The following is a 12,894-nucleotide window of genomic DNA, read 5'->3' on the forward strand; positions in this document are numbered from 1 at the left end:
TTTTGGACCTAGGATTTGCACTATCGTATTGGGTTAAGGAATGATTGGGAGAATAATACCATACTTTCACTCAGAACTTGGCAATGGTCTTTGTTAGAGGAGAGAGCTCCCCGACTTGTTGATTTCATGGTGGTTACGAGTTTCTGCATGCTTTCTTTCTCATTACCAGTGTTGTGAAAGTTTGGAACGAGGTTTCATTTGATATTATAAGTATATTTCTGGTATCGGGACTGATAATGAGCAGCTATTGGGGTCAGATGTTATTGTTGTGAGTGCATGAGCTATGTGGCATATCAAAGGTTTAATCTTGGCAGTGTATTGATAGCTGGATGTAGCTTGTTGGGGTGGATACAATGTATATGTACAAGGATTAAATCTTATAATGGATTTCAGATGTTGGAGACTGGGTTCTAAGGTTTATAGACTAAGGTTGAAGTAAGGATCTTCAGTTAGGTTGTGTTGTCAGGATTATATGGATTGGAGTGACGTGGGATCACCCATGGGTATGTGCATGGTAAGTTTATACAGTGATTTGATGGCTTTGGAATGACTCTTGGCACGTTTGAGGACGAACATATGTTTAAGTGGGGGAGAATGTAATGACCCGATCGATTGTCTTGAGAATTTGCATTCAGTTTGGTAGTTTGAGGTCATGAGTAGCTTCATATGGTCTATTATGATTTGCGTGTATCGTCGGTTTTGATTTTCGAGTGGTTCCGGATTGATTTGGAAGAATGATTCTCATTTTAGAAGTTTTAAGTTGGAAGAGTTGCCCAAGTTTGAATTTTGTGAAATTAACCTTGGATCGGAGATTTTATGGTTCTGTTAGATCCGGATGGTGATTTCGGACTTGGGCGTATACTCAGATTTGTATTTGGATATTTTTAGAAGGTTTTAATACTACTTGGAAGAAGTTGGCAATTTGAAGGTTTGAAAAGTTTATAGGTTTGACCGGGAGTTTACTTCGATGTTATTGGGTTCGGATTATTGTTTTGGAAGTTGGAAAATGTTTGTTGTGTCATTTGCAACTTGTGTGAAAATTTTGTGGTGATTTCGAGGTATTTAGACGTGTTCGGCGTAAATTTGGAATTTGAAAATTTGAAATAGTTCATTAAGCTTGAATTGAGGTGCGATTCGTGGTTTTGATGTTGTTATGTATGATTTGTGGCCTCGAGAAGGCCGCATTATGTTTTGAGACTTTTTAGTATATTCGGACAGGGTCCCGAGGGGCTCGAATGAGTTTTGGGGTGATTCTGGACATTTTGTCTCTAATTGGTATTGCTGGTTTTTTGCTGGTTCTGATGCTTCAGGTCTTCATCGCGATCGCAAAGCTGAGGCTGCGACTGCGTAGTGTTCTGGGAGCTGCTGGTGGTTTATTCATAGCGTTTGCGAGAGGACGAGCGCGTTCGTGGAGGGTTGAGATGTTTGTTCTTCGCGTTCGAACCAGTGGTATCGCGATCACGTAGTGATTCTTGTAGTTGGGAGAGTTTTTGCTCCGCGTTCGCGAAGAGGTGCAGGTGGGATGAATATTGTTCATCGCGTTCGTGTAGATGAAGCTACGAACGCAAAGGCTTACTCAGGGGCAATGTTATCTTCTTCTTCGCGATCGCGAGGTATATACCGCGATCACGATTCATATAACTGGGCAGTGCATATAAGCACTTTATTTTGGACTTTGAGTTATTTTTATCATATTTTGAGTTTGGGAACTCGGATTTGGGCGATTTTGGAGGAGATTTTCACCACATGGATTGGGGTAAGTATTTTTTACTCGGATTTGATTATTTTACATGATTCCATCTTTGATTTTGGCATTTGAGTGCTGAATCTAAAAGAGAAATTTGGGTTTTTGTCAAAAAAATTTTAAGTGAAAATTTAAGAATAGAACATCGATTCGGAGTCGGACTTGAGTGAAACTAGTATGGTTGGGCTTGTATTCGAATGGGTTGCCCGAATTTGTGAGTTTTGTTGGGTTCCGGGGTGCGAGTCCGGGTTGAATTTTTGGTTGACTTTGAGTATTTGATTAAAGACTCGACCTTTATCGTTAGGTTCTATTCATATGGTATTATTTGATATTTTTGAGTTGCTCTTCGCTAGATTCGAGCCGTTCAGAGGTCAATTCGCGCAGGGATATCGCTTTTAGTGTATCGATTTGGCTTGTTTGAGGTAAGTGTCTTGCATAGCTTTGTTGAGAGAATTTTTTCCTACTAAATGATATTATTTGCTACATGCAGGGGTGATGCATATACGAGGTGACGAGCGTATATGCATGTGCCAGGGTTTCTATGCTCGGGAGGAAGGACCTATATGCTTCTTTGTTCCTTGTTAAACTTGGTGATCCCTTAACTTATGCTTCGTTTAATTCGATAACTAATAAACTCAATTAACTGGGTTAGAAATCATGCTAGAATATATGACATATTAAAAAGGATTTAAAGTGTTGTTTCAAGATTCGTTTGCATACATAACTTGATTGTAGTATCAAAAATCTATATCTAAACCTAGTATTGTCATGTTTCTTAGGCTTCTTTATTCGTAATAAGAGATGATGATTGAGAATTTCCATGCGGTTTAAAATGAGATTTGGTTTGTTGATTGTTACCCTACGAAAAGAAAGGAAGTTGGATTTCTGTTATGATTTCTCGTTCGTTAAACACTCACATGCCCTTTACTTTGGTTTTTATTAATGTTTGTTTTTTTGTATGATACCTTCCGTTTGAGTTCCTTATGTTGTTACCTCTGTATTTTCCATTTGGCCTGTTACTATTATCACTATGTCCTTACCTTGTCTGTCACTATTACACCTACGTCTTTACTTGATTTACTTATGCTACATGTCCTATTCGGATTAATGTCTTTACTTGTTATTAACCCATACATGTTACATGTCTCTACCTGTTACGTGATTTACTTATTAGATGTCTTGACCTGTTACCTACTTTCACTTACAACCTGCCTTCACTTCCTATGTGTCCTTACTTGCCACATGCCTCCACTTTTTACATGATTTCACTTATTACATACATCTACTTGATGCTTGTTTTTACTTGACGTACATGTTTCCCTGTTTCATGTTCTACACCTCCTTGCTTAGCCGGATTGGGTGACTTTTGGATTGGTTGTGTAATTGTGCTTTATGGAAGCCTTGTCTTTAGATGTGGGAGACTAGCTCTGGGGCGTTGTATTGCTCATCTTACTTTGTTGAGGTTGTATTTCCTAGTTAAATTTCGCGTGTTAGTTTTCTTGGGGTTACGTTGTAAATTTCTTGTGCTTGGTTATTGTAGAATAGTTATGTATTGATATTATATATGGGATCGGATTGCACACCGCAACGATATCGATATTATATATAGGATCGGGTTGCACGCCGCAACGGAGAAGATTTATTATGATTGTTCTTATCTATAGATTTCTGTTATCGTATTGTATTGTGAAACTAAGAAGTGACGATATTATGGGTCCCTCCGTCATTTGTATTCTTTTTCCATTTATTACGTGATTTTTTTTGTCTCTTTCTGCTTGTCATCTGCACATGTAAAAAATATTGAGTGAGTATCTTTTAACTTAAACCTCGTCACTATTTCACCGAGGTTAGGCAAGAAACTTACCGAATACATTGGGTCTATTGTACTCATACTACACTTCTGTACCTTGTGTGCAAATCTTGGAGTTGTGTAGCTATGGAAGACGGAGCCTTGCATTGAATACGTACCTGCATTCCGGATTCAAGTTACCTCTTGTTCATGGTAGTATAGAATTCGTCTCTGTTTATGTTAACTTCAAACAGATATTGTATTTATTCTTCATATTGACTTTGTCAATCTATATCATAGTGGCTCATGACTTGTACTACTAGTTCTTGAGAGGTTGCATAGAATTCAGTTATTTACTTCTTGTTGTTAATAATCTATTATTTGAGTTACCTTGTTCTATGTTTGGCTTATCTAACACTGGGGTTAGGTGTCATCATGACTATATGAATTTTTGGGTCGTGACACTCAGAATTGAGAAATCTCTGCAAGTAGTCTCTTGAGTAAATTGATGCTAAAAAAATTGGATAGCTTCAGCAGCTATGTCCCCACTATTTTCGAGCCATGTTCCATCTTGCTTATGGATTCTAGTCAAGTGCAATTTCTTCCTCCTAGAGTTTATTTCAGAGTGAAGAAACCTGATGTTGCTATTTCCATCTGTGAACCACATTAGTCCAATCTTTTGTCTCCAAAATGACTCTTCCTTCTTAATGTGTCTAATGAAGTATACATTTATATTAATATTATTGTATTCCATTCTGTAATTAGCTTCAGAATTGTCAACCAAACAATTTTATTCTAACTCCTCAACCTTAGATTGTAGCTCTTTGGTGTTATCAAAAATAATACCAATTGTGTTTTTGGACCAGTAAGAGAGCCTTTTGCATACGTTTTTGAACTTAAGATGGAATTTCCGCATAGGACCCCCATCCACTTGTATTTGCCAAGCATCCTCAACCATTTGCATGAATCCTTCTTGTTCAGTCCAAAGGTCAAGGAATCTGAAATACTTCTTAGGTTCCATGTGAGGATTGGAAGTGGAAATAAGCAGTGGTGCATGGTCATAACCAATTCTGACTAGATGAGTAATTCAAGTTTCTGCAAATGCCGGAATCCACTCATACAGATAAGTTTTCACTACTCATATTACACTCTTTATTACACTCTGAGTTAAATTGTAATTGAAAAGTTATACATATACTGCATGTATATATTGACAAGAAGTCATCCGTTACTAGGATTAGCACATTAGATCAAAATAATGTCAAGTGATGGATAAATTATCTGAACGAAAGATTATTTTCCTAATTCACTGATCAAGAGATTGAAAGGAAACTAGAGGAGAATAGATAACTGCTAGAAAGTTTATGTTATTCCTCCTCCTGGATTTCCTTCTCTACTCTTGCAATTGTGTATTATCGCCACAAAGAAGAGCTTTTGGGTTTTTCAGAGAAGATGGGATCAGGACTTAATAAATTTAAAACTTTCTATTTCCTATCCGTTGCAACTAGTATTTGGGTATTTTTGCTTTAGCTGTTTTCATTCTTTCTGCAGACAAATGCACTTTTGACTGTTAGGGACTGACATAATTGATGCAACATGTCGAACAAAAAGAGAAAACAAATTTAAAACATAAAGAAGTAAAATAAAATGAGAGGATAGAAAATTATGTGTATGCATTTCGATTGGGGACTAAGGATAAAATTGTGTGCCACGTCCTTGGTTCAATCATGACTGGGAAAGTATATAATTCAAAGCCCATGTATTGGCTGCTGAAATTGGGAGGACAAATATCCACAAAAACCTAAAGTATCTTTTCCTACTATAAAGGTGGAAGATGAATCCTGTCCAAGAGAAGTGAAGAAAAAGCTAGCAAGACTATTCAAGTCTTTGAGCATCCAAAAAAAATGTCCATGTATAATATAATGAGTAAAGTAGTTAATTAGAACATTTTTCTCACATATTAGGCTTTTTCTTTTTCCTATAGCAAGGAAATTATTTCCTTCGTCCTCACCCTCAAACATGAATTGGAATTTATAAAAATGAAACCTTTGATTTCAATGTGAATTAAGACACAAGATTTTTAGAAATTCGACATTTTGAAAGAATTTAGCTGTTTATGAGAGGTATAGTTTACGTTGGCGTACTGAGACTCACATCTTATCTAGTAAACGGCAACTTACAAGGTACGGATTTTTAAGCTTTTAGGGTTAGTTTAGTTGGAAAATAAATTATTCCAAAATTAATTATCTCGAGATTAGTTGTCCTATGATTGTCATCCCGCCCTCCTATAGGGATAAAAACTCCCAAATTCAAATACACAATGATACTTCCTTTGCAGTGAAATCAACACCCAACGACGGCATATGATAAGATTGCGGCGACAGAGATGACTACATCAAGTCCTAACGCCAGTGAATCTCTTCTACAAGACTACAACCTTATTGTTATTCATGTAGTATTTATAATCTTGATAAGTTCATACGTCATCTTCAAACCATTAATTAAAACACTCATGAAAATTTATGCATAAATATGTATTCATAGTCTATTATATCAATATAAAAACTGAGTCATTAACACAAAGAGATATAGAGAGAAGTTGATGGCAGAGTTACTTTAGCTAATTCACCTATGCACTCATTGTATAGTGTAAAGAATATGAGTGTCTTTCTCTCTTTACTTTCTCTGCCTAAAAAGAAATGCTTTACAAATAAAATTACACTTTATGTAGGAGTTCGTCATAGCTTAAAACGTATAGAGACGAAGAAGCATGTATGAATATATACATACACACACATATAAAAAAAATATATAAATACAGAAATTAATATGTAGATACAAATTGCAGCAGCAACAATAATACGAGCAGCGTATACAACTGGTGACAGAATTAAAGGAGAGGCGAGGGAATAAGTTCCAGTTCTACAATTAGATATTGGTATATGTATGTATAGCCTCTAGATATATATTTGTTTGCTTTGGAGTTGGAGATAATGAAAATAATACAGATGGTTCGCCGAGTTGGGTATAGGGAAAGTTTTGCTACCTTCTAGTTTCTGTTTAACTTTTTCCATTAGCTAGACCATATCTGCTCATTTTTTTGTAGACGATATGTGCTCCAGCTCATGTGCATACAGCATATATATTTAAGGAGTAAAAATAAACTTTTATCATACATAAGGAATATTATTTTCTAATAGCAAGCGGGCTAAACTATTACAAAGGTAATTTCTAATTTAACAGCTGATAATACAAAAAATGGAGGGGGAAATAATTGGACTATTTCTCATTTTCCGCATGTCATCCTTGCACAAGGGTAACTTGTGTAATCTATATAAGTAGCCCAACAGTTTGTAATGACTCTTATTATTATTATTATTATTATTATTATTATTATTATTATTATTATTATTATTATGTACAAGTTTGTAATGACTCTTAGTAAGTATTAATATTAGTCTCTTTTTAACCTTAAAAATATAGCAAGATATTTTGATTACAATATTCCAGAAATAGAAGGGACAGTGAACATAACACTAGACTCATTTCTTTAATTAATTACAATATACTGGTGAGAGTCTGTATAACCCTCGCCATATACAAGGTAATTTATTTTGCGTGGCTTTGCTTTTTGTGTGTGCACGCGTGCGCAGAAAAGGCCATAACATGATTTCCTAACAAATTCTGATTTACAAAAATATTAGGCCTAACTGCCTGGAAACCCAATCCTTACATGGAAAAAACATGGAATTGTTTTTTGGATTAGCTTGATTTATAACTGTAAATTGTAAATTAGTATTAATTTTAAAACTAATTAAAATTTAGTCACTTTTTCATGCGGAGGTAATATTTGGACAAGAATACCTAACTTAAATAGTGCAAAGACTCTAGCGAGATTGTGTTTATCTTTTTAACTTTCTTCGAACTTCAGCAAAAATTGAAAGTAGAATTATAGGATTGTGTCTAGTTTGAGTTCTAGCATTGTTCTTGGAGTTCCAATATAATATGCTAAAATTTAACTTTTAAAAGTTTAAACACCCGCATATTCACATACAAAGCTTCTTTGAATTCCAGCACAAATATGATGGAGTTTTATACAGTTTCATAATCCATCAAATTATGCTGAATTTTTTTCGTGTTTCACATAAGGATATTTTGTCTAGATTTTATCTCCGCATTAAATAATGACTATTTTTTAATTACTTCACAAATGTGGGCTATTTTTGAATTGTCATGCTATTTTGACGAAAAGCATATAAGCCAATCATGGTCCACATTATCAGCATTTCCAGCTTATAGAAACAAATAAATTGGATTCATCTGATTATAATATATACTGTACAGATAAATGGTACAACCCACCAAGACAATATAAGCCTATAAAACAGCTTCCAAAGCAATTTATATTCTGTTGATTCGGATCACAGTAATTGATCTTAAACAACAAAAACAATCCATTATAATTCCACTAGTGGGATTTAGGAATGGTAGTGTGTACGCAGACCTTACCCCTACCCTGGGATAGAGAGACTGTTTCCGATAGACTCTCGGCTCTCTACCCGAACTCCTATTGATCTTCTATGTAACACTATTAGAGCCAGAATTAGTAGCACCATTGTATTATTGATGCCAAATGGCAAGCATTGGTTGGTCTCTCCATCACCTTTCGATCCCTTTTGTGCTGAGAATAAAAGAGAATCAAACCCCTCCAACAATTTAATGCATGAGTTGTAAGCTTAGTGCCTCTATGGATTGGAAGATGACATAATAAAAGCGCCTTATATTATGGGACCTTTTCCTTTTTGGATATCAAATCAAACCCCTCTTACACCAAAAACGTTAGCCAAGAGTAAAGGTGCTTTGTTATTTAAAGAAATTGAAAAGAATACACAATAAAAAGAGACCTCCACTAATGCACCTACTTTCCTACTCTTGCTCTTGCTATATAAATATGTAAAAGTGCTCTTTATTTCATTGTGAAGTAGAACTAGCAAGTTCTTGAGTTGTTAGCGAGTAAGAGAGCAAGACAAGGCATTTCTCTTTCTTTGGAAAAAAGATGGCTGATTTTTCTGGTCACTGGGCTTTTACATTTGGTGTCCTCGGTAAATTCCTTTTCGTTTTGTTATTATAATTAGAATCGAAGTGTACACGACATCTAATTACCATTATGGAACAAATTAAATACAAAAAATAATGTAATAATTAGTTCCATTTTCTTTTCCCATTTTAGTATATATTATTAAAACTTTTTAATTATTTCCTTATGTATAGTATGATTTGAGAAATAAATATTAGTAAAACCGTATGTTATAACCGATGTAATATTGCTAATTGAATTATCTAAATAAAATACTCATACGTTCCAAAAATAGTGGAATAGTAATCATTTCATCTTACTTGCATATTCCTTAATCATTTATGTAAATCATTGTATTGATGAATGTGGGGATTTGTCTTTTCTTGGCTTCCATTTTGCAGGAAACATTGTCTCATTTTTCGTTTTCCTTTCTCCACTGTATGTCTTCAGTTCCTTATGTTCGTTTTCATCCCTCTTTCAAAGTGTATTTTTCTTACAACTTGTGCAATTAATTAATTTTCATAGTTATGTGCGCAGGCCAACTTTTTATAAAATATATAGGAAGAAATCAACAGAAGGCTATCAATCAATTCCGTACGTGGTTGCTCTATTCAGTGCAATGCTTTGGATTTACTATGCGTTTCTCAAGTCCAACACCACCCTTCTCATCACTATAAACTCTTTTGGTTGTTTCGTTGAAACTATATACGTTGGCTTCTACCTTTTCTATGCACCAAAGAAAGCACGGGTAAACTTTTTTACAAGAAAATCTACTACTAATTCTTTCTCAAGAGTTCTATAGAAAGAAAATAAAAATCCGGACCTCTTCAATTATTGCAGGTCCAAACTGTAAAGCTACTGCTTTTATCAGTATTTGCAGGGTTTGGAGCTATTGTCCTTGTTACTCAGTTTCTATTCAAAGGAGTTGTTCGTGTGCAAGTTGTTGGATGGATTTGCCTTGTGTTTTCCTTATGTGTATTTGTATCCCCATTATGTATAATGGTAAGTTTATACATGCTAAAAAATCAATATATTCTCAAAAGCTTTCTACCCTAATTGCTTCTTTGTTTTATGAATGGAAATTATAATGTTCATTTCTCATTTAATGCAGAGACAAGTTATTAAAACAAAGAGTGCGGAATACATGCCATTTTTCCTCTCTGTTTTTCTCACTTTAAGTGCTGTTATGTGGTTCTTCTATGGTCTTCTATTAAAAGACTTCAATATTGCTGTAAGTTGTAATTTCATTTCCTACTCTTGACTTTCATGCATCTATATTTCTTGAACTCTAACACTAATATTTTTCTTCACTGAATAGATTCCAAACGTATTGGGATTCATCCTTGGTATCCTCCAAATGGTGCTCTATGTCATGTACAATAAGAAAGAGGAAGTCATTGTAAAGGAGCACAAGTTTCCTGAGCTACAAAATCATGTCATAATCTTACACAATGACAAGAATCTCCCAGAACTAACTGAAGAACAGATTATTGATATTGTTAAACTTGCTTCATTGATTTCATGTACAGAGAAATTTAACGTTGCTTCATATCTGCATGAAAATGTAGCTGAAGTAGCTAAAGATCATAGGAAGCTGCCCAAGCTGCAACCGGTGGAAATTAATCTGAGACTTGGCTAGTAAATCATTCGCTAATTTGCCGCTTCGCGTATATCACAAAATGCACATAAATTTACATTATATATATACACTGATAGATACAATTAATGAGGACTGTTTTGGATCTATTTTCAGCTAGCTACATGTAATTAATACGAACTTGATGACGGATAAACTGAATTGTATGTATTAAATTTCTCAGTTAATTTAAGCTCTGGTGTCCGTCCCTACTCGTGTATACAAATTGTGTTATATCAAATTAATTTTGACAATTTTCGTGCTTTCTTATATTAGAATCATGTCAATACTCTATTTTAGAAACTATGGAAGATTTGATACCCATCTATTATAATCCATTATTTTAGTTCAAGTTTTTTTGGTTTTACATTGGATTATCGTTTTATGCATTCTGATTTCTATATGCGTGGTTGTATGCGGGGATATGTACAGTATATTGGGAGTTTTTTTTAACATCAAGATAAACTTGAGATATCTGTGCATTCTCCACTAGATTGTTGGTAAAATAATTTCTGCTTGTGATGTCTAAGTATATTAAACCTTTAAATACCTGAAATGCGCACTTTCAATCCTCTTGCTTGTGAATATTCAGATATTTCCAGAATTACTAACCCTTCCCTTCCATCAGTTAATTACTCATGTGTTATGTTAAGCTTGTACTATTACTCCATATTTGAAAGTAATTAATATACTTCTAAAAATAGTCCAAATATTTTATATCTTCTATATAGGGTGGCCAAAAGTAATGTTTACCCGTAAAACAGTACAATTGCATTTATAGCGTGGTTTATAGACAAGCGAATCAATTTGATCCAAAATAATAAATAAATTAAATAAAAATATAAGACTTGGCGTTGAAATCGAGATAAAATAGCAGACAGCTTGGTTCCGGGAACAAACCTTTCGAAGACAGCAATAAGAATATTGTTAGACAGAAAATAAAGGATTATTAATGTGTAGCATAAGTTTGTTAGAATTTTTATGTCTTACCATGGTTGTTGAAGCCACTATTTATATCTAAACCTAGGGAACAAGGTCCTAGGATCAAACCTCTCTTAAATGACAATAATGAGGGTCATTGATGAATATGTAACGGCAAGCAATGAATGCCAAAATTCTCTGTAACAAACGTATATTCAATACTGAGGAATATTCTTTATTGAATGTCATCCGGCAGCAAATATTTGTTTGCCCTCGTTAACAATGTTCCCTTCGGGGTCTACCCGATTCCAACCGAAGTTGTTGTCCTCGGTCTTGGTTTTCACTCGCTTCGACTTCCGTCTGTCCCCGGTTCCACGTGTCACTCTATCATTCGAGTATTTAATATGAATCGATTTTACCATATACAGATAGCCCCCCTGCTTTTTGGTGCCATATCTTTGTGTTACCGGAAAGTTGGTGAAGATTTCTTTCTTGGCGAGAAATTCTCTCAACCCTTCTGAAAAGCTTCTGATGCTTGATAAGACGTGCGTCTCTTCGTATTTAATACCCCGAACACGTATTACTCCACGATTTAGCAATATTTTCATCGGTTCTCGAGGTAATCATGGTTACGATTTTAGCCGCCTATTCCTTTACTTATACGCCTCATTCTTCTTCTTTTACACTTAACAGTTCTACAAATTCTCTCAACTTCTTTACATTCAACTCTTTGGTGTTTTCATCTTTCTTTACAGAACTCTTACCACCTTCTACTGATCATGGCTTCCTTTAATAACTCTTCCAAGAATTTCAGTCTTCTCTTCGGTGGGGGTTCGAAGGAGAACAAAGACAAAGAAATCGATGTTGATGTTGACTCCCCTACGGTGAGCACCATCATCCCAAAACGACTCAACACAACCAAGGACTTCGAAGAGAAGTTCCCTTCTTCAAGTTCTCGCACTTGGGCTGTTAGCATATACCTTTCTTCTATTTGCCCTTCTAGCATTTCTGCTGTGAAAGAGGACTGTGATTGCCATGACCTGAACATCATTACTCCCGAACTGGCAGAGCGAGTAACCTTCACTAAGAAGGGCTTCATGTATATTTATATGTACCTATTCATTTTGGGTGCGTTTTCTTTGAGCGGGGGACTAGACCCCGTGATTTTGGAGCTGTGCCAACGATACCAAGTTTGTTTGGCATAGGTTGTCCCTTCGGTATGGAAAATGGTGTCCTGTATGCGGCGGCTGTGCCACGAAGCACAAGAGGAGTTCACCTTAGCTCATATGATAAATTTCTACTCCCCCAAGATCTTTCCGTGAGAGGGGAAGGGTAATACAATTTCAGCAAATGTGGCCACCATGTTTTGCTTACCACTATGGATGACGACAACGACTGTGGATGGATGGAGTAGTTTTTCGTTGTTGCCACTAGGGATATCATCCCAGCCACAACTACATCTTTCTCTGAGTCTTGGACTCGTACATGTAAGTTCAAAGTCTGTCTTTTTCTGAAGAAAGGTTGTTTCATGTCGTTGCTGATCTTTCTTCTTTTATTATTTCAGTAACTCGATGGATACCACCAATGGTTGAAGGCCTGGACCGATGGGTTCAGAAGATTCAGAACATCACCATGCCTGAGACTCGTCGGTAGAAAGAAATGGCCCTCAAATACGGATGGAAGGCCAAGAATCATGGTAAGTTGACTAATTCTTCCCTCATTTCATC

At 35.4% G+C, this 12,894-nt stretch overlaps 1 protein-coding gene across 3 annotated transcripts; it reads left to right on the plus strand.

Moving 5' to 3' along the window:
- The first annotated feature begins 8,514 nt into the window (after window positions 1–8,514).
- LOC107760005 (bidirectional sugar transporter SWEET12-like) lies at window positions 8,515–10,516 on the plus strand. 3 transcript variants are annotated; one of them, XM_016578027.2, is made up of 6 exons: window positions 8,515–8,635; window positions 9,012–9,048; window positions 9,148–9,358; window positions 9,451–9,612; window positions 9,722–9,841; window positions 9,929–10,516. In XM_016578027.2, the coding sequence occupies exons 1-6, from the start codon at window positions 8,590–8,592 to the stop codon at window positions 10,247–10,249; spliced, it is 897 nt and encodes a 298-aa protein (XP_016433513.1). In that variant the 5' UTR covers window positions 8,515–8,589; the 3' UTR covers window positions 10,250–10,516. The 3 variants fall into 3 exon arrangements, with proteins under 3 accessions (XP_016433513.1, XP_075098185.1, XP_016433511.1); XM_016578025.2 differs by having other exon boundaries at window positions 8,518–8,635; window positions 9,136–9,358; XM_075242084.1 differs by lacking the exon at window positions 9,012–9,048 and having other exon boundaries at window positions 8,517–8,654; window positions 9,136–9,358.
- Window positions 10,517–12,894: the final 2,378 nt, after the last annotated feature.

The sequence above is a fragment of the Nicotiana tabacum genome, chromosome 21, assembly GCF_000715075.1.
Source record: "Nicotiana tabacum cultivar K326 chromosome 21, ASM71507v2, whole genome shotgun sequence".
NCBI lineage: Eukaryota > Viridiplantae > Streptophyta > Magnoliopsida > Solanales > Solanaceae > Nicotiana > Nicotiana tabacum.

Bases quoted from the DNA above. Each gene is read 5' to 3' on its own strand.
- LOC107760005 (XM_016578025.2), top strand. From the start codon at position 8,590: ATGGCTGATTTTTCTGGTCACTGGGCTTTTACATTTGGTGTCCTCG. The intron at 9,613-9,721 runs GTAAGTTTATAC...CATTTAATGCAG, and splicing joins TATCCCCATTATGTATAATG to AGACAAGTTATTAAAACAAA. The intron at 9,842-9,928 runs GTAAGTTGTAAT...TTCACTGAATAG, and splicing joins TAAAAGACTTCAATATTGCT to ATTCCAAACGTATTGGGATT.